The sequence below is a fragment of the Octopus sinensis genome, linkage group LG14 (assembly GCF_006345805.1).
Source record: "Octopus sinensis linkage group LG14, ASM634580v1, whole genome shotgun sequence".
Lineage (NCBI taxonomy): Eukaryota > Metazoa > Mollusca > Cephalopoda > Octopoda > Octopodidae > Octopus > Octopus sinensis.
Window position 1 is genome coordinate 12,863,121 of NC_043010.1, and position 22,574 is coordinate 12,885,694.

At 39.5% G+C, this 22,574-nt stretch overlaps 1 protein-coding gene across 2 annotated transcripts in view; it reads right to left on the reverse strand.

Annotated features, from left to right (window-relative positions):
- The window catches only part of LOC115218988 (protocadherin-18), a 280,881-nt gene that overhangs the window by 65,270 nt on the left and 193,037 nt on the right, over nucleotides 1–22,574 (reverse strand). For both annotated transcript variants that reach the window (XM_036508633.1, XM_036508634.1), the window contains one exon: nucleotides 906–3,325. In XM_036508633.1, coding sequence (XP_036364526.1) covers nucleotides 906–3,284 — 2,379 coding nt within the window. In that variant the 5' untranslated portion in view covers nucleotides 3,285–3,325. The remainder of the gene's footprint in view (nucleotides 1–905; nucleotides 3,326–22,574) is intronic.

Genomic DNA, 22,574 nt, shown 5'->3' on the forward strand with positions numbered 1-22,574 from the left:
TGTCCCCGTTACTTAGCGGTTCGGAAAAAGAGACCGATAGAATAAGTACTGGGCTTACAAAAAGAATAAGTCCCGGGGTCGAGTTGCTCAATTAAAGGCAGTGCTGCAGCATGGCCGCAGTCAAATGACTGAAACAAGTAAAAGAGTGTATATATATAGGGAGAATTCACAAAACAACAAAAGTTGAAGACAGATGGTGTAGACAACAAACAGATGTATTAGTTTAACGATAATTTAAGACTCAACAACAACAGCATTCGTCAACGTATATAATTGAGATACATAATCTTAAAATCTCGAACATCATCTTAGATTTGCTCAGTAACGTAGCGAGTGGATTGTAGTAGTGGTCCTCCCCGGTGACCCTTTTATGGAGGCGGCTCTTTTGTATCAACTGTATAAGCCTGTAAAGGTTCAGGGACACTTGGAGGGAGGCAAACTCAAAAGCTGTCCCAGACGACACACACTTTTGTTATTGTTTGTTCCTTCTCGAGCCATGCCTGGCTCATAAGGGCCGGTTTCCCGGTTTCTTGGCGTATAGGTTCCCCACCTGGACGGGACGCCGGTCCGTCGCAGGTGAGCTGCAAGATGCAGGAGGAAAGAGTGAAAGTTGTGGCGAAAGAGTCAGCAGAAGTTCACCATTACCTTCTGCCGGGCCGCGTGGAGCTTAGGTGTTTCGCTTATAAACACACACATCGTCCGGTCTGAGATTCGAACCCGTGATCCATTGACTGCGAGTCCGCTGCTCTAACCACTAGGCCATGTGCCTCCACAGACGACACACACTGTAGCTATGCCATTGATTTTATCAGTTGTTAATCTCAAAGAAACATGTAATAAAATTAAAAGCTGGTAAATATTTTAAACAAGTTTTGGTAAAGGTAATTTTGGTTGGAGAGACTTACCTGCCGTGTCATTGGGAGACTTCGTGATGCGGCTGAAATTTTCCATTCTTGCTGCAAATCTTCTTGATTCCCCATTCTCAATGACTGAGTATTTCTGTTTTTAATTTCATCGGGATTGCCCGTCGAGAAAACGGGATTGTTGGTTTGATAAATCAATAAGTTCTTTTCTTTACCTGATTGATCACATTGGCTAATCTCAGTTCTATGTTGAGGACTTCGGCTGTTATTGCATCTGACGATGCAAATGGTTATAGACACAACGACGACAGCGGACACAATGACGGCACCTGCAACAATGACGATGACAAGATTCATATCTATCATCTCGTCTGAATATATGTCGACGGTCGTCAACATTTTTGCTGTTTTGTTGCTGACGGTCAGTACTAAAGATAAAGTGGTCATTGCTGATAAAACCGGCGTGCCACTGTCCTGAACAACTAAGTCTAAATTATATGACCCTGCATCATTTTGATAAACAGTTCGAGAGAAAAATAAAACTCCTGTATAAGGGTTCACAGCAAACAGTTGTTTGTTGTTACCCCCTATTATTTCATATCTCAGAAAAGCGTTTACATGACTGTCTCTGTCAGATGCCCTCAGAACTGCTATTTCATTTTTTCGATGTGGTTGATAGTGGACATCTAGACTAAAAGGATTAACACTAGGGAAAGTAAAATAGGGAACGTTGTCATTCTCATCCATAACTTCAACAATAACATTTGCTGTATTGTTTAAAGAAGGATTTCCATTGTCTTTTACTAACACCTTAAATTGATATGTATCCTTTTGTTCATGATCCAAGGAATTTGTTGTGGAAATAAATCCATAATCAGTGATTTCAAAGGGTATAGAATATTCGTTGTTACTTAACAAAAAATAAGTAAGTTCACCCCCGGAGCCCTGATCAGCATCAGTTGCATTAACAAAGCCGATTGGAAACTTATGGTCCTCATTTTCATATGTCAGAAATTTGAAAGTGTCTTTTGTAAATTGTGGTTGTACATCGTTGACATCCATCACTTGGATAGAAAAATTTCGTTCTCTCCTCAGAGACGGTGATCCTTTGTCTTGACAGCTGAGACTAATATCATAAAATTCTTTCGTTTCTCTGTCAACTTGCTTTTTCATTATTATTTTATATTCGTTAGAACCTAAATTTAACAGCTGAAATTTCTCGTGCTCTAGGTTACAATCAACTTCTCCATTCATTCCGATATCGTTGTCAATAACACTAACATATGCAATAAAACTGCCAACCTTAGTTCCCTCCGAGATACTAGCAGTATCTTTTGATAATTCAGAAACGAAATTTACGTCTATTTCTGGTGCATTATTCTGTTGATTAATTACATTCACGAGCACCATGGCTGTGGAACTTAAGGGTGGGTTTCCACCATCTCTGGCTTCAACGAACAGCTTATATTTCTGTTTCTGTCTAAAAGTAATTTTCTTCTGTACGAAAATTTCACCAGTTTCACTGTTGAGTTGGAAATATATTTTGGCTGTGTCCGATGTTTCGGAGCTGAAATGATATGAGACTCGACTATTTTCGCCAGAGTCTAAATCTTTCGCAGACAAAATAATAATTGGTCGCGTTTTTGGGTGAAAATTTCTTATTGAAATATTATAAATATTTTGCGTGAAAACTGGAGCGTTGTCATTAATGTCAGTTACAGATATGTGAATATTTAATCTTCCTTCTCGAGGCAGTATACCGCCATCTTTTGCAATAACTTGGAGCATATAACTATCTTTCAGTTCTCTGTCTAACTTCTTTTCCAAAATTATATTTAATTTTGAAGTACCAATAACTCGTTTTGTTACGGACAATGTAAAAGGCTCATCAAACTTTTTTTTCAATAGATATGTTATTGAAGAACTCAATAAACCAACGTCTTTATCTACTGCATTAGGTATAGATTTCATGGTTCCTTTGCCATCAGTTTCGTCAAACTGAATGTTAACTTGTTTTACGGGAAATTCAGGCTGATGATCATTAATATCTTCTATGATTACCTTGATTTTAAGTATTTTCATAAACGCTTCAGCTTTGCGGACAGCTATTTTGATAATCTTAAAGCATTCCGTGTTGTAAAAACAGAGCGATTCAGCATCCAAAGTCTGAGCAGTAAAAAGTTTTCCTGTCTTAGTGACGTTAAATAGTTGTGAGCTGCTAGTTTGTCTCTGTCGTAACCGGTTGTATGTGATTAAACTTGGATCTTTAAGATGTTCTAATATATGGGAATCAGAGGCTATATCGCCCACATAGCTGCCAGGGCCTCTGTTTTCTTTGACATGATAGATGAGATCTATACAAAAACTTAAACGAAGAAATATCAGGTGGAGCAAGATCACTAATGACAGTAACCAATTCATTACGGCAGCTGTTCATTGATGTCACTTAGAGAGTACAGCGTCTGCAAAGGAGAAAAGAAATGAGATGATTAGTAGTGAACAACAGTTATAAAAAGTTAAATTATACAATTAGACTGTAAGTTGACCAAAATTGATGGTATGATAGAAGAAGGCTTGCTCTTCCTTCCGTAGAAGAAAAAATTCAAATCGGACCATGTTAACACCAAAACTCGATTTTTGCGCTTCTTATTTCCTATTTGCATACTCCTAGAAGGTATGAAAAATGGCTAATATTTCATTCAAACTTGGCTTTTGCTACATACATTCAAACCCCAGAGAATCCTTTCCCCACTACACCTGCTCGGGATCAGAGGCGCTCATATTGTTAGTCACATTGTTAAGGCGGCTCGCTGGCAGAACCGTTAGCACGCCGGGCGAAATGCGTAGCCGTATTTCGTCTGCCGTTACGTTCTGAGTTCAAATTCCGCCGAGGTCGACTTTGCCTTTCATCCTTTCGGGGTCGATAAATTAAGTACCAGTTACGCACTGGGGTCAATATAATCGACTTAATCCGTTTGTCTGTCCTTGTTTGTCCCCTCTGTGTTTAGCCCCTTGTGGGTAGTAAAGAAATACATATTGTTAGTCACAAGGGGACCTGCTCAAATTGCTGAGGTCAAACAACTGACAAGCAAATCTGTGGTGTTGAGCAGGATCTCTCTTATATAAAGCTGAATTGTCTGTGTATGGCAGGTTTAGTAGCCTTCAACTAACACTATCTCCTCCGAGACCCTGTGGCGCAAGTTGACCAAAATTGAGGGTATGATAGAAGAAGGCTTGCTCTTCCTTCCGTAGAAGAAAAAATTCAAATCGGACAATGTTAACACCAAAAATTATTTACATCAAAAAGGTGCCTTTTTTCTATGAAAATACCTATTTTTTTACGACGTTTTGACTACTGTGTCGCCATTTTTCGGTGTATTTCAACCAGAAAAATGTTCACTTAAAGAGAATAACAAGCTATATATTGCAAAATTTTTACTTTTCAAAAATTCCAATTCTAAAGGGTCGAAACAAACCCGAGCAACGCCGGGCGATACTGCTAGTAGTTGCTATAATGATATTTCCCGCTTCAGTAACACAGTGGTGAAGCTGTCTGAAATGTAATGGAAAATATGGAATATGAAGGGAATAGTAGTCGTTTCCTTTGATTTCTAGATAGAAGCAAATAGGAAATAACATTCATTGGCCAAAGAAAAAAGAGTTAAAATTTTGTTCCACAGTTATGAAACATTGGAGTCATGCTTGGTATGAATAATATTTCGACATTATAGTTGTAGGCATGGCTGCCTGCTTAAGAAATTCAATTTTGCGACCAACCATATGGTTTCACGTTCAGTCCTCCGACAGCGCAGTAGCTTATCATACACACACACACGTAGATAGATAGATAGATAGATAGATAGATAGATAGATATTGTGTGTGTGTGTGTGTGTGTGTATTCTTTTATTGAGAAGAAGAAGAAGGAGGAGGAGGAGGAGGAGGAGAAGAAGACAAAAGAAGAAGATAGAAGAAGAAGAAAAAAAAGAAGAAGAAGACGAAGAGGAAGAAGAAGAAAGAAGAAGAAAAAATAATAAGAAGAAGAAGAAGAAGAAAAAGAACTAAGAAGAAGAAGAAGAAAGTAGAAGAAAGAAGAAGAAGAAAAAAGAAGACAGAAGAAGAAGAAGAAAAAAGAAGACAGAAGAAAAAGAAGAAGACGAAGAAGAAAGAAGAAGAAGAAAAAAGAAGAAGAATAAAGAAGACGAAGAAAAGAAGAAGAAAAAGAAGAAGACGAAGAAGAAGAAGACAGAAAAAAGAAGAAGAAAGAAGAAGAAAAAGAAGTAGACGAAGGAAGAGGAGGAGAAGAAGAAGAAGAAGAAGAAGAAGAAGAAGAAGAAGAAGTAGTAGTAGTAGTAGTAGTAGTAGTAGTAGTAGTAGTAGTAGTAGTAGTTAATTCTTCAGAGTATGACACTCTAAAATACTAGATAATATAACGCTTTGAGTACCTTGCTACTAGAGTTAAGCTCCCAGCAAAACAAGAAAGAACAAGAAAAAATGGCGCCGTTTTTTCCCCAAGACGGAATAGTTTCGCTGCACTTTATTCTTTTATTTTTTTACTTGTTCCTGTCATCAGACGCTGGCCATGCCAAGCAACACTTCCAAGGACTTTTAGTCGAATGAATCAACCCTAGTCAGTTTTTTTTTTGTTTTTTTTTTAAGCCTGACACTTATTTTATCGTTTAATTCTTGGGGGGAACCAAGAAGGCGCGTGGCTTAGTGGTTAGGGGCATTCGGCTTACGATTGTAAGGTCGGGAGTTCAATTCCCGGCGACGCGTTGTGTCCTTGAGCAAGACACTTTATTTCACGTTGCTCCAGTCCACTCAGCTGGCAAAAATGAGTAGTACCTGTATTTCAAAGGGCCAACCGTGTCACACTCTGTTTCACACTGAATTTCCCTGATAACTACGTTAGGGGTACACATGTCTGTGGATTGCTCAGCCACTTGGACATTAATTTCACGAGCAGGCTGTTCCGTTGATCGTATCAGCTGGGACCCTCGTCGTCGTAACCGACGGAGTGCTCCTATCTTGGGGGGAACCTCTAAGCTACGGGAATGTAATCACACCACAGCAATTATTGAACGATAGTGTCATTCGTAAAAGGTTTTGGTAGGCCCAGTCACACTGGTTTACTGCATTTCCCGCACTGATATTTATAAGAACATATCTTTAATTCTGCGTAGAACAAATAGCGGAGGGTGGAAAGGACTGTTTTTTTTTTTCGATTTTCTCACTGTTATTTTTATCTTTCGCCGATACAAACACACACACACACGCATACATGCACACTCAGCACACACATATAATGTACATGTATACATATAAAGAGAAGGACACATAAATTCTCTGTGTGTTTGTTTGCGCACACATAACTGTGTACATACATCTCTCTTTCTCGCTCTCTTTCCCTCCACACACACACACACCTACACCTTTATATAATATATATATATATATACTCTTTACTCTTTTACTTGTTTCAGTCATTTGACTGCGGCCATGCTGGAGCACCGCCTTTAGTCGAGCAACTCGACCCCGGGACTTATTATTTTTGTAAGCCCAGTGCTTATTCTATCGGTCTCTTTTTGCCGAACCGCTAAGTTACGGGGACATAAACACACCAGCATCGGTTGTCAAGCAATGCTAGGGGGACAAACACAGACACACAAACACATACACACATATATATACATATATACGACAGGCTTCTTTCAGTTTCCGTCTACCAAATCCACTCACAAGGCATTGGTCGGCCCGGGGCTATAGCAGAAGACACTTGCCCAAGATGCCACGCAGTGGGACTGAACCCGGAACCATGTGGCTGGTAAGCAAGCTACTTACCACACAGCCACTCCTGCGGTTCGGCAAAAAGAAAACGATAGAATAAGTACTGGTCTTACAAAGAATAAGTCCCGGGGTCGATTTGCTCGACTAAAGGCGGTGCTCCAGCATGGTCGCAGTCAAATGACTGAAACAAGTAAAAAAATTTTTTTTTAAATATATATTTACACACATACACACACACAGATACACACGCAACATATCTATCAATGGATGTATGTGTGTATATACATACACACGCACACACATATATATACATAGGGTGAGTGGGGGCCGTGTCTATGTTTACTAGTGTAAAAACTGGTATTGTATCAAACAGACTGTAATAAGTTCTGGGGTCAAGTCCAGCCCCTTGAAGATGGTGTCCCAGCATGGATACAGTCCAATGATCGAAACAAATAATAAAAAAAAAAAATACATACACACAGACACACATTTAAACATAACACTTAATCATTATAAAAACAATGACCCCGTCAAATATGACTGATAAATTTAAATTGAGTTGGTCTCTTGGTTAACATAATCAATCATATTCTCTAACAATCTTTTGTAATTTCTCCCGCCATTCTGATAACAGCTCCTCTGCCTCACACTTCCCTCTTAACTCCATCCCCCCCTCTCTCTCCATCTTCTCTCCCCCCCCCATCTCCCTGTCTTCTGTCTTGCCCCCTCTCTCTCTCTCTCTTTCAGGCATATACGGGCAGCAGCGTACAGTGACTCTCAATGTCTGACGTTTGTATCTTAATGTTTACAGTTCGTAATACTAGGATATATATATATTTAGGTTTCTGCTTAGTTCAATAGTTCTGTGTTCGGATCTTTTCGGTTTGAACGGCACTCTGTAACATAATTTCTAAGTAACTAAAAAAAGTTTTACACTTCGTATACTGGTAGAATGTGTTTATAAAACATCATTTTTTGTTGGCTTTATTGAGAAAATTCTATAGTTTGTAAGATATTTCGTCTTTAATTTCGAGCATTTCGGCAATTTTAACCAATCGCTGACGTCCATTTAGGTAAATAACATTCTGTGCATAATGAATATGTCCCTCCTTTAAGAAACAGATTGGGCTTATTTACATTTGTGAAGAAAAAATATACCCTTCCCTCACCCCTAACCCTAACCCTAAATCTAAAATAGATTGAAAAGCAATAGATCGATACCAGGGTTATAATTATGGGTGACAATTTCATACGACACCGCTACGGAAAATGGGTTTTTTTTCTAGCGGTGTCAAATGAAAATGTCACCCATAATTATGGCCCTAGTATCGATCTATTGCATTTCAATCTGTTTTAGGGTTAGGGTTAGGGGTGGGGGAAAGGGCATCTTTTTTTTCTTCACAAATGTAAATAAACCCAATCTGTTTCTTAAACGAGGGACATATTCATACGGCACAGAATGTTTTCACCTCAAATAGACATCATTGATTGGTTGAAATTGCAGAAATTGAAGAAAAAAAAACAACAAATATCTTACAAACTATAGAATTTTCTCAATAAAGCCAAGAGAAAACGATGTTTTATAAACACATTCTACCAGCTACCTAGAAATTATTTTTAAAAACTGCCGTTCAAACCGAAAAGATCCTAGATATGTTTGCTACTGTTGATTGTAAAACTTTGAAATATTTTAGACGATGTTCATAATTTGATATTTTAAGACTATAACTATGTTAGGTTTGGAATATTTGGAGACTTCATAAACACTTTGCACCACTTTGCCGGGAATATATCTTCAAAATCTACAATTATATAAAACTAAATGACACTTCAATAATATTTTGTCGATTACTTAAACTTTGTACATCGTTGGTGTCAAAAGACATAATTTTTAACAGTATTGACTTTCTTACATAGCCTTCGACTTTTTTCTATCCAATATGGTGTTTTCGACTTAATAATTTACATGCTATTATTAATAGCTTTATGTGCTTCAAGATCCACTGTACCAAAAAAAAAATAATAAAGAACTGTTCTCTCGAAAGTTTATAAAATTCTTATGATGCCGATAATGAATGTATATGGTGTAATGTTGCAAACAGCTGTATACATACATACATACATACATGCATACATACATACATACATACATACATACATACATACATACATACATACATACATACATACATACATTACATACATACATTACATACATACATACATACAGGAATAGAAAAAGTCTTTTACATTTCGAGCCTACGCTCTTCCACAGAAAGGGACACAGAAAAAACAAGGTGAGAAAAAAATGTGTGTAGTAGCTAACGATCTATCATGGCGACTGATAGATCGTATATATATATATGTATTATACATATACATATATATATGTATATATACATATTTTATATATATATATGTATATATACATATATCATCATCATCATCATCATCATTTAACGTCCGCTTTCCATGCTAGCATGGGTTGGACGGTTCAACTGGGGTCTGGCAAGCCCGAAGGCTGCACCAGGCCAGTCAGATCTGGCAGTGTTTCTACAGCTGGATGCCCTTCCTAACGCCAACCACTCCGAGAGTGTAGTATATATATATATATATGTATATATACATATATATATATATATATAATATATATATGTATATATATATATATATATATGTATATATATATATGATATATATATTGTTGTTGTTGTTGTTGTTGTCGTTACACGCTATATTTTATGGCTTATCTACTTCAAGATTCAGTGTTCCTAAAAAAATATATACAGAGCGGGAGAGACAGAGTGAGAGGGAGGGCGGTTAAATTGGTAGATATAAGCTTATGTGTACTTGTGTATCTCCGTGTATGCCTGGATATATATTATATATATATATATAAACATATATATACATGCATACATATATTTTAAACTATATATGTTCTATTATTATTGTATGTTGTTAAATTAATATATATACATATTTTCGTACACATATATGAATTCATCGGTGTACTTGTGTTCATAAATATATACTATATGTGGATATATATATATATATATATATATACACATGTATGTATGTATTCATTATGTGTGCGTATATATATATATATATATATACATACTTACATGTATGTATTTATTATGTGTGCGTATATACATATATATATATATATATATATATAATATATATATATATATATATATATATATATATATATATATATATATATATATATATGTATGTATGTATGCGTGTACATATACACAGACACACACACAGATATACATACATATATACATTTATATATATATACATATATAAATTAAATTATGTATGAGCGCATGTACAAGAATCATTGAGTAACCTTTGTCCAACGAATTTTTCAAAGGTAATCGAATTTGAATGATTTCAGAAATTTTAGGATGAAATATGGACATTTTCAAAAGAAGATCGTGAGAAACTTATTAAAACTGTTAATAATAGATTGTTAAGCGCAATGCAGTCGATAAGAAAACCCATTGAACATATCTGCTGCAGCTTTCATTATACTATATAATGGTATGTCTCATTTTACGAAAGCTACGCTTCTAGTAAATTCTGTTTCCAATATATACAATAGATGTTTTCTTGAATATCAGTTTAGTTGTCTTCTATATTTCTCTACTTTATGAAGATGGTTTAGCTAAATCATACGCTTTGCCCAACTTGTGAAGTGTAATATTGTAAAGAATCATGTGCTACTGTCATATTAAACATCATAATCTGTGTGTAGGCAAAGCTTTTAATATCTGCATCGCATGAAGATAATGACGATAGCAAAAGTAGTTTATATGGTTCCCGATATATAAAATGATTCAACATGATATTACGACTGTAATAAAGTTAACTCTATAGAAGAATCAAGCTTTGTGGTTTCGGTTCCAATCTGAATTATAATACTCCTTCATTTAGCAACAATTTCAGGAATAGACAGTTTCGACATTGAAGCGCTAAGCTAGAATTAGATTTTAATCTCAAATTCTTCTTCTCTTTCTTCTTCATCGAGAATGTTTCATCAGAAGATATTATTTCTTTCAATGCATTCAGACACCGTTGGATGGAATGGCAACTTGAAAAACTTTGCTTCTAATATTGATTTTTAACAATGGTGCCATGCCATAAATTTGGGAAGGGGTTGGAAATTTAGTGGATTATAGTCGATTAAATCTATACCAGCAACTTGACTACTGCATTATTTTATCGACATCGGAAGGATGAAAGGCAAAGTTTAATTTCAGCAGGATTTCTTCTATCAATGACAAGAAATATTCACTTCGTTGGCCTTTACTCTACACCCTGATATGTTGAAAAAAGATCCATTATGTTACCATCTTAACCGTTCTGAGATTTTTCTTTTATGCTTTTATCTTTCTTACTTGTTTATTCACTCAAAAATTATGGTTTGTTTCCGCTTTAAAAATTACAGTCTCCCAACTGGTCTTAGATATTAGCGAAGAATAAGATTTATTGCTTTCGGTTATACGCTTACATTTTAAACTGATAAGCATTTGAGATTATCATCGCTAATAGTAGATTAAATTTCTTATGCTACGTTTCTCTTCTCTATTTTCACTCAGGTATAGTTTTGTATATTTTTAGAGAAGAATATATATATTGTTTATCGGTATCTATCTATCTCTATCTATCTATCTATCTATCTATCTATCTATCCATCCATCCATCCATCCATCTATCTACCTATCTATCTATCTATCTATCTATCTATCTATCTATCTATCTATCTATCTATCTATCTATCTACCTACCTATCTACCTATCCATCTATCTACCTACCTACCTACATATCTATCTACCTATCTATCTATCTACCTATCTATCTACCTACCTATCCATCTATCTATCCACCCATCTATCTACCTACCTATCTATCCATCCATCCATCTATCTATCTGCATGTATGTGTGTATAAAGAAAGATATACATGCATAAATGATGATGATGATGGCTGTCCACTCGTGACCGAGGAGGACCATCACTGACCATTGCCCATGCAAAATGCCAGCAATACCCGTGCATGAAGCAATCGGCTTCACCAGGGTTCACATCTGCAGCTTCCATGCGCACTGCAGCGTCCTCCCACTCGACTGGGCATTGGATAGTTGCCTAGCTGGCGAATACGCAACAGAAAGCTTTAGGTCCACTAAGGCTTGCACGACATCTTACACACTCTCTCCATCCTAGTGATATGATCCAGAGACAAATCAGGGCAAGATATCTAGTGCCAATAAGGGTCGCAGGTTCAGGACGGATGAACCTAGTGTAGGTTCAACGACTATCTGGCAATAGCACCGGCCCTCAGAAACTCTGGGTTCGTGTCCGGTGTGCTGGTATATTAATGGTCACTCCGAAACAAAACCAGATATGCGGGGAATGGCATTGAACATCTTGGGGATCTTTTGCTTGTGCTTAATATCGTGGCGCCCCCCCCCCCACATATATATTGACCGCATGTTGGCGATTTTTTTCCCTGTCTTCCCTTCTCTGGATCTTTCCTTCTCCTATGTTTCCGACAAAGAGCTCCGCTCGAAACGTTAAACCCTCCTTCTTTCCTGAGCGTCCAATAATACTATATTTGTTCCACGTCGTCGCATTGTTGTGTTTTTTGTGCTTTCTTGTTTGGATTAACTTTATATAAATATATATATATATATATATATAAAGTAATACAAAAATGGGACAAGAACACAAAACATCCAGACAGATGATACAAAAAAGGGACAAGAAAAAACACGGACAGGTCGGTCATTCGAAGTTTTCTTTCCTCAGTCGAGTTCCATGTATATATATATATATGTATGTAAGTATGTATGTATACATATTCTGAATATTTACCTGAAGAACCATTGATATAGATACTCAAGTTGGGATCATAATAATTGCTGTTAAAAAAATATTACCATATTAAATATCCTTAAATTCCATTGATATGAGTATTAGACAAACCAGTGTTCTATACCGTATCCATATACAACTATATCAAGCAATTTATAACACAGAATGGTGTTTCTGTAATTCAGTTTGTTTACTCTTTTACTCTTTTACTTGTTTCAGTCATTTGACTGCGGCCATGCTGGAGCACCGCCTTTTAGTCGAGCAACTCGACCCCGGGACTTATTCTTTGTAAGCCCAGTACTTATTCTATCGGTCTCTTTTGCCGAACCGCTAAGTGACGGGAAAGTAAACACACCAGCATTGGTTGTCAAGCGATGTTGGGGGGACAAACACACACACACAAACACACACACATACACACGCATATATATATATATATACATATATACGACAGGCTTCTTTCAGTTTCCGTCTACCAAATCCACTCACAAGGCATTGTTCGGCCCGGGGCTATAGCAGAAGACACTTGCCCAAGATGCCACACAGTGGGACTGAACCCGGAACCATGTGGCTGGTTAGCAAGCTACTTACCACACAGCCACTCCTGCGCCTATTTGTTTATTATTATTATCATTATTATTGAGTGAGAGAGCAGTGCATGCCATCAAAGTGACACAGGGGTAAAATATACGAAGCCCAGTATACCCATCATGACTACCCTTCTGATAAGGGTACACCAGGCACATGCATCACAACCATATGTGCGCGACATGATGATCTCATATCAAAATAAACAGTGCATGACCTTGCGTGTGGGGCCCAGTTAGAATTTTCTTCTGGTCGAGTAGCCCATCCTGCTCAAAAGTTCTCTGAATAAGGATTAAAAATGTTGAACGAACCACCTATGTTTCCAAAGGTGAATTATCCAAACCTCTAAGAATTCTTTTCAACACACGGCTATGATTCTCCCCAACTACTCCTGCTCGTGATCAGAGATGCACATATCGTCAGCCACTAAGGGACATGCTCATCTGGTTAAGGTCAAACAACTGACAAGCAAATCTGATATTGAGCAGAATATTTGCTGTAGCCCATCTTTTATACCATTATTATCATTATTATTATTATCATTATTATTATTATTATTCTATGTTTGTCTTTTGCTTTACATTTGTACAAGTTGGCTCCAAGTCTCACCCAGAGACCTCAAGAGACAACAAGTTGGAAGTTCATGTTGTTATTATTATTATTGTTGTTGTTGATATTATTATTATTATTATTATTATTTATTCCTCTATTGCCTTCACCGCCACCATTGGTAAACGCCATGACTGACTCTGTTACTAATCGGCGCTGTCTTGATATTTCTTTTTTTAACGAAATTTCAAATTGAAGATTTGGAGACTTTTGGGTGATTTGGTAATGGTTTTCTTATCACGTACCAAAATAATTATTTTATTATATTTGATATTTACAAAAAAAAAACAAAAAAAAAACAAAGACAGACAGAGACTGTGAAAGAACAATTCAAAACGAAAGTAAAAGTTAAAAATAAAAAAAGACAGGATATTTTAAGTATTTTTTTTCATTTCATTTATATTGTTATTCTTTATATATTTATTTTTAGATTAAAAAAATCAATCACAGCCCTCATCTGCTGTCCTATCTAATTATCTCATAGATGTCATTTACTCTTTTATGCTAAATTACAAAGCTTAGATAACAAAAGGATCAATTTTAGAAAAATTTTGATGCGCAAGTCAAGAACAGTCAGTTAGTGTCATGGAGTTGCTTGCTATCTGTCTGAATTTTCTCCGTTACAGCTCATTTATTTATTAATATCTTTAAAACTTCTCTCCTTTGTCAGCGAACAATGCAGTCATAAATTAGGCACAATACGCCTGATTGTTTGCTTGATCGACAACTTTTCTTTCAAAAGAAATTAATGAACACGTGATCCTTCCGAATTTCTTTTTTTGGTTCTCAATAAGCAGCTCAGCAATTATTCAGGGAGTTGTGTATCTGTTATCTATTATAGAACTTACGTAGTAGCAATCACCTGCACAAAGCGCGGGGTTACTTTCTTCCCCCTCCCGTCCCTCCACCCACTCTTTCTCTCTCTCTTTTATATTTTGCTTTTATTCCTTTGTTCGCGCGCATATCAGTTCTCTTTGCTGTACGCTGATACACTGCAGGTGTTTCAGCGGTTGCATTAAAACGTAGAGGCGCCAAGAAAGCATTGAGCGATAACTATTTGTGGTAAATAATTTGAAAGACAAATAGCAATTTTCAACTAGATAGATGGTGAGTGTAGATATTTAAACTTTTATGTAGATTATTTCTCCTGTACATTAACAGTCACACACTTGCCTTTCGTGCTAACATATAAATAAATACGCGGTGACACTTATGGACGGATGTATATGGGAAGAAGTGACTTATTTTAAAAGGTTTTTCACATTTACCACCCTGAACATGTATCCTTACTGTTAAATAACCTTGTTCGGTAACTTGTACTATGTACAAACTTACGGATCTTTTCGGTTTGAACGGCAGTTTTTTAAAATAATTTCCACGTAACTAAAAAATTTTAAACTTCGTATACTGGCAGAATGTGTTTATAAAACATCTTTTTCTCTTGGTTTTGTTGAGAAAATTCTATAGTTTGTAAGATATTTGTTGTTGTTTTCTCCTTCAATTTCTGCAATTTCATCCAATCAATGACGTCTATTGAGGTAACAAAAACATTCTGTGCCGTATGAATATGTCCCTCGTTTAAGAAACAGATTGGCTTTATTTACATTTGTGAAGAAAAAAGATACCCTTCCCCCCACCCCTAACCCTAAAACAGATTGGGTTTATTTACATTTGTGAAGAAAAAAAGATACTCTTCCCACCAACCCTAACCCTAACCCTAAAACAGATTGAAATGCAATAGATCGATACTAGGGTCATAATTATGGGTAACAATTTCATATGACACCGCTAGAAAAAAAGATACCCTTCCCCCCACCCCTAACCCTAAAACAGATTGGGTTTATTTACATTTGTGAAGAAAAAAAGATACTCTTCCCACCAACCCTAACACTAACCATAAAACAGATTGAAATGCAATAGATCGATACTAGGGTCATAATTATGGGTGACAATTTCATATGACACCGCTAGAAAAAAATGCCGTTCAAACCGAAAAGATCCTCTGACTGTCTTTAAAAAAAAACAGAATTTCATATTAGACAATGTAATCGTAGACACAATATGTCTGAAAAATATGAGATGGTCATGCTTGTATTGCCTTTGATCACAGATCAGAATGATGAAGCAGACTTGAGGCTAGAACTTCAAACGTAAAATACACAACCAGAACCAACATAACCAGCATAAACTATGAAAACAAAACTCCAGAAATATGGACATAATGGTTTCAAATTTTGGCACAAGGCCAGCAATTTTGCGGTAGCTGGTAAGTCAATTACATAAACCCCATTGCTTGATTGGTACTTATTTGAACTCGGAGCCTGAAGACGGATGAAATACAGCTAACAATTCTGCCAGGTCACAGAATTCATCTAAACGTATTGCAGTACAAAATTTTACAGGACTTAAAATATATATATATATATACATATAGTAGTGGCTGTGTGATAAGAAGCTTGCTTCCCAACCACATGGTTCCGGGTTCAGTCCCAGTAGGTGGCACCTGGGGCAAGTGTCTTCTACTATAGCCTAGGGCCGACAAAAGCCTTGTGAGTGGATTTGGCGGACGGAAACTGAAAGAAGCCTGTCGTATAGATAGATAGATTGATAGATAGATAGATAGATAGATAGATAGATAGATAGATAGATATGTTTCTTTATTAGCCACACAGGGCTGCACACAGATAGAACAAATTACAAGGTAGAGCTTTTCTTTTGAAGGTTTAAAAAAAAAAAATAATAATAATAATAATAATAAAATAAAAAATAAAATAAAATAAAAAAAGGGGGGTCGATCAAAAGGGATCGTAAAAGGAGAGAAAGAGGACAAAAAAAGGGGGGGTTAAAAAAAAGGGGGAGAGGAAAAAAATTGATCAATAGGGATCGTTATCACAGAAATGTCAATATGAAGTGTAAAGGGGAGGACAGGTGAGGTTTACCCGTGGAAAGAAAAGCCTACGGAAAAGACCACGGTAACCTCGGTCAATGAAGTCACATGTTATATTTCTTTTTTTTTTTTTTGCAAATAAGCAACTCTCTGTATTAATTTTTACGGTTCATAGAATCATAGTCAAGGTGGCTTCGTCATTCATACGTGCCATCCTTGCTACATTCACCCATCTTTTTTTAAAACATTCACTAGACAAAACTTGCCTCTCTACTCTCACTTTTTTCTTCAAGTGATACTTGAAGAAGTTGATGAGAGATTGACCAGAGAGGAAAGTGTTTGTCTCTAATCCTTTCAGACGCGTCCACCAGATACATTCTTTCGCCATAGCCACAAGTATGATAAAAATAGCTCTTCCTTCCTGTTTGAAGGAAGGAGGCGTGACGATATTAACGATAGACTCGGCGGATAAACCGACACGTCCCACACGTGACAGCAGTCGTTCGACATAAGCCCACAGGTGAGAAATTGCTGGACACTGCACGATTGCGTGCAGAGCGGTTTCGTCGCTCTGCCCGCATCTCGGGCAGGTCGGCCCCGTGTTTCTCGAGCCATGCCTATAGAGCTTATCCCGAACGGGTAGCGCTTCTCGGTAGCACCGCCAGGCCAGGGATCTCTGGAAGTTGTCCATAGGTCCCGGGCCGAAAGTCGTTTGAAACAGGCGGGTCAGGTATTCCTCGTCGACGCCCAGGTTTGCCCCGAGCTCGTCGTCGTACCTCCCCTCCACTAATCCCCTATAGAATGCTTTGGTTGTGTTGAAGTCACTCAAGGTCGACCCGGGACGGCAGAGTTGCTTGAGAGCAACGCGACACTCGCGGTGCCATTCGCCCTTCTTCGGCCTCTTTTTGATCCACGACTGTAGTTCGGTCATGGAGACGAGTTGCGGGAATGCGTGCCTCACAAACGGCGACCACACCTGTTCACCGTCGTCTACATAGAGCCGGAGATGTCGCAGTCTCAGCGCGTGTCTGCGCATCATCAACCACGGCATGCCCAGCCCTCCTTTTAACGGGTGTTGACAGCAAATGGATCGCCTGACCATCGGGACGCATCCTTTCCACAAGAAGCGGAAGAGGATGCGTTCTAGTTTGGTGATGGTAGGGTCGGGACAAGGTACGACGGTCAGGCGGTAGTAGATGATGGACGCGATGTACGCGTTCACCACCTCCGCCCGACCTTTTAGGGACAGTTTCCTCTCGGCCCATTGCTGGGCGAGAGTGACCACCCTACTCGTTATCTCGTTCCAGTTCTTCTCCATTTGGAGGTCCGGACTGAACCAGACCCCGAGCAACTCAACCGGGCCGTCTGGTGGACGGCATGGGCTTGCTTCTCCAGGTGCCGAGCCGCAAGCCCACTGACTTTTCCCGGTTGATTTTTGCTCCTGTCACCGCTTCGTAGTCTTTCAGTGTCTCGCCGACCCGCTCGATGTGCTCGTGGCTTGACACTATGACGGTGACGTCGTCCGCGTATGCAGACACGCTCGTCCCGCATCCTAATTCTCGCGGGATGCCCCTCAGAGTCGCCAGCTTCCGCAGTAGTGGCTCAAGAGTCAATACGTATAGAAGCGCCGAGAGGGGGCATCCCTGACGGACCGAACGTGCAATGTCGAAGGGTCTCGATAGATGTCCATTTACGCGAATTACCGAACGGATGCCTCTGTACAAGGCAGCTATCCAGCCGCGGAAGACGGGACCGAAACCAGCCGCTCTCAGGACTGCCTCCAAGTATCGATGGTCTACCCTATCAAAGGCTTTCGATTGATCCAAGTTGATCAGGGCCCCACCCATGCCAGGTTCGTTAACTACCCTGTCTATGATGTAGCGCATCAGATGGAGGTTGTCATGGATGCTCCGGCCCGGCACGGCGCACGTTTGTGCGTTGTCGAACAGTTTCTCCATGACAAGCGCCAACCTCTTGGCTAACACCTTTGTCAAAATTTTCAGGTCTGCATTGAGCAGAGTGATTGGCCTAAAGTTATCTATAATGTTTCCCTTGTTTGGATCTTTCTTCAGCAGAGTTACAGCTCCTCGACTCACAAAACCGGGTATGCTCCCGTTTTGCTGCCAGTTGCAGTATACCGCTGCCAAGACGTCTCCAAACAAGTCTGGCATGCAATAGTAAAATTCGTAGGGTAGACCATCCAAACCCGGTAATTTGTCCCTCGAGCATTCTGCCATCGCTTCCCGCACTTCCGCCGCCGTGATGGCACCTTCGCAGCACCCTGCCTTTCTTGTCGAGAGTCGTGGCAGGCTATGTAGGTAGGCACTGAAGTCTACCCTACGTTCTTGCCCTCCACTCGTCCCGAACAGTCGGGCAAAATGCTGCTGAAAGGCCTCACACATTTTACTTGGCTCGAGCAATTCGCGCCCCTGTTCATCTACCAGTGACCGAATGGTGGCTTTGTTGCCCTGTTGCGCCTCTGCCACCGGGCCTCTCTCGCGGCTCCAACACCTTCGTTCCTTAGAGCACGCATCCTAGCTCTGACAGCACATCCTTCGTGTTTGGCGTTGAAGTGTTGGTCGAGGGCCAACCTCGCCGCCAAAACGTCGGATGCGATGCCGCTTCTAATTGCCTCTTCTAGCTTCTTAACTAGCTCACCCTCTACTCTATTTCTATCTATGGCTAGTGCTTTGCTGTACCTAATCGCTTCTGCTTTTACTCTGCTCTCTTGAGGGCAAACCACCATTTGTTGTTGATGATGGCTCCCGTCAAAGCCCTCTTTACTAGTGTGCTAATCCGGTCTCTGAAAACTTGTCTGGACGGGAATGATGCGTTCAGTTTCCAGTACCCAGGACCCTGTCTATGTGCCTTATCTAAGTCTAGCGTACACGTCACCAATTTGTGATCCGTGTAGCTGACTGTGTGGAATTGTGGACATCCTAAGTTATCCTTGTCTACTGTCCTACACAGTATCCTATCTAGATACGATCTCGACGACCCACTGCGGTTGCTCCATGTCCACGTTGGTGCATTTGGGTGGTCGAGTCGGTACCTGTCAGACAGTTGGAATCGTCTAAGCAGGTCTCTGAGGCATTTGCATCCCCTTCTGTTTCTGTCTCTACCCACGTAGTCTACATGCGTGTCCAAGGTAGCATTCCAATCCCCCACTAAGAGTAAAGGACGAGACGTTCCCAAGAATACTTCTAGACGTCGAAAGAAATCCGCCCGACCTGTTAAGGGCGGTGCGTAGACTGATACGAGTCGAAAAGCGCACCCATTGCTGCCGTCAACATCCAGAACGATCAGTCTACCCTCCGGGTCTACGAATATCGTCTTGACTTCGAGATCCAGGCTCTTGTGAAAAAGTACCGCGGTGCCACTACCGCCCATCCTCGGCAGACAGGGAGCGAAATAAATGTTAAACTGTCCGCCAAACATGGACTTTAGGGCCCGTGGCTCGTGGAGTCTGGTCTCACTTATGGCTATGATTCCCAAATCATGTGACTTGATGTCATTTAGGAGGTATCCTTGTTTCCAAGGAGACCCCAAGCCACGCGCATTCACACAACCAATCTTGACCATGATTCTATTGGGGTGTGTGCTTTAAAACACACAAAAATGAAAGTACAGAGAGTTACTTACTTGTGTCGAAAGTTTTGGCTTCCTCGTTCTTTGATGTGTCTTCGAGGATGTTTCTATATAGTTTTTGGGACAGATATTTCTGGAAACCCCCTACAGCATTTGGGAAGAGGGCTTTGAGTTTGTGTGTGTGTTGTGTTGTGTGATGTGTAGTATTTTGATGTGTTGGGTGGTGTAGTGCGTGGATGATTGCTATTTTTAAAGTCATCTTCACAAATGTTTGTGTATCCTGTGATGTACTCCATTAGTTTGGAGTCTTTTGTGTCTATCGCTGATAGCATTGTTTTTGTGGTGTTGGTGCTTGTTTTGTTGTGTATGGAGTTTTCAGGGTTCAGGTATCTCCCTGCTTTGGTTGCGATTTCTTGTTTGGTTTTTCTTGATCTTTTTCTTTTACCCCCTGTGGCTATTTGCCATTCTGTCGAACTTTCATCGTTAGATGAAAAGTCTGACGAATCAGCAGGGGGCAAGGGTAAAGCGTCTGGGTGTGTTTGTGCGGTTGTAGATATTGTTGTGGTGCGCGGGGAGGGTGTTGCTGGGGGGTTTGTTGTGGTTATTGTCTCTCCTACATCCTTGGTGCTTGTCTTCTTCGTTGTTATTCTTGGTGTTGGAATTGGTTTATTTGTTGTTGGTGGTGATGATTCTGTTCTTGGCGCTGGTGTTGGTGTTGTTTGGTTGGGTTGGCTTGTTCTTTGTTGTTTTTCCTGCATTTCCGCATACAGCTTCTTGACTAGCTGTCCATATTGTGGTGTGGGCAATAATCCTGGCTTTTGTGATTTTTCCTGTGGCTGTTGTTGTTGTAATTTTGCAGCAGATTTGCACTCCTTTTTGAGGTGTGCCTCACTGCCACATGTATAGCATCGTGGCCTTCTGCCCTCGACTACTACGTATAACTTGCGGCCATCCTCAAGATGTACGTGGGTGGGGATTTTATTTATGTCCTCTTGACTTATGTGGAAGAGGAACTCTATTCTCTTTCCCAGCCAGTCCTTGTTTTCCGAAACACCGATATCTAGGATGTTTATGTCCTCCATTTCGGATGTTAAGGCGGATGTAATCCACAGTGTTGTAGTCACTTGGGGGACACCACTGATAATGACTTTCGTCACCTTCTGGCCGAGGTAACTCGGTGTCAACGTTAGTTCATCAGAATGAAGGGTTATCGTTGAGAATTTCTTCGCCAACTCTTCATTCTGAAAAACCACCTGTACGTGTGCGAAGTTGTTCGCCAAGTCACACAATCCTTGTATCCCCAGATGGGGCGTAAGCACTTTTCGACTTTGTCTGTGCTTGCCTTTTCTGGACTTTTTGTTTTTTTATTTGTGATTTTATATACAATTGTCTTTTTTTTCTCCTCATTCAGTATGTGCTGAGGTATGTGTAAGAGTATTTTTCCGTTTTGATTTGTAATAAGGTTTCTGCAATCTTTAATCTGTTGTGTAGTAAACGAAACTTTTGTTACCTTTTCTTTTATCGCCTCGGCGAAGTTTGTTGTTGTTTTGTTATTGTTGTTACTGTCGGTGGTGTTGGTGTTGATGGCAGGGGTGTGGGTTGTAGGTTTGTGGTTGCTGATTATGCAACTAGCAAGGGGTGGAAAATTGCCTGCGTAATTTAGTCCTGCATTAGCGCAAATTTCGGCATTTCGTTTGCTTGTCGTCGTTATTTTTTCACTTGTTGGTGATGGAGTGAGCAGTGGTTGAAGGGAATTGTTGTTGTCGTCGTCGTCGTTGTTGTTGTTGTTGTTGTTGTTGTTGTTGTTGTTGTTGTTGTTGTTGTTGTTGTCGTTCTTGGTGACGGCGGTGGTGTTAGTAGTATTAGTAGCATTGACGGCACGGTCTTTGGTGGCGGTGATGTTGGTATTGTTATTGGTGGCGACGTCTTTAGTAGGGATAGCAGTTTTAGTAGCAGATTCTGCCATGGTGTTGTTGTCGGTGTTGGTGGTGGTGGTGGACTCACTGATGGTGTTGACGGTGCTTGGCCTTGCGACCTTTGTTTTGTATTTGTTGCTGTTGTCGATGTTGATGGTGGCGGAGTTGTCAGGTTCAGCGTAAGGTAACAGAGCATCCTGTTTTTCTGCCTCTGCGTCACGCTTGACTTGCACCTCAGCCTCGTGGTGACCAGTGGCCATTTTGGAAATAAAATGGCTAAATGAAACCACGAAGGCTATGAGAATTTTTTCTTTTAAATTTTGCCCGCAAGGGGCAAAATTTTGTGTAGATATTAATCAAGGTTTGCAGTGGATGTTGTTGCACAACTTTTAAACACAAAATATTTCACAATAAACAATTTTCAACGTACAAAATGACCA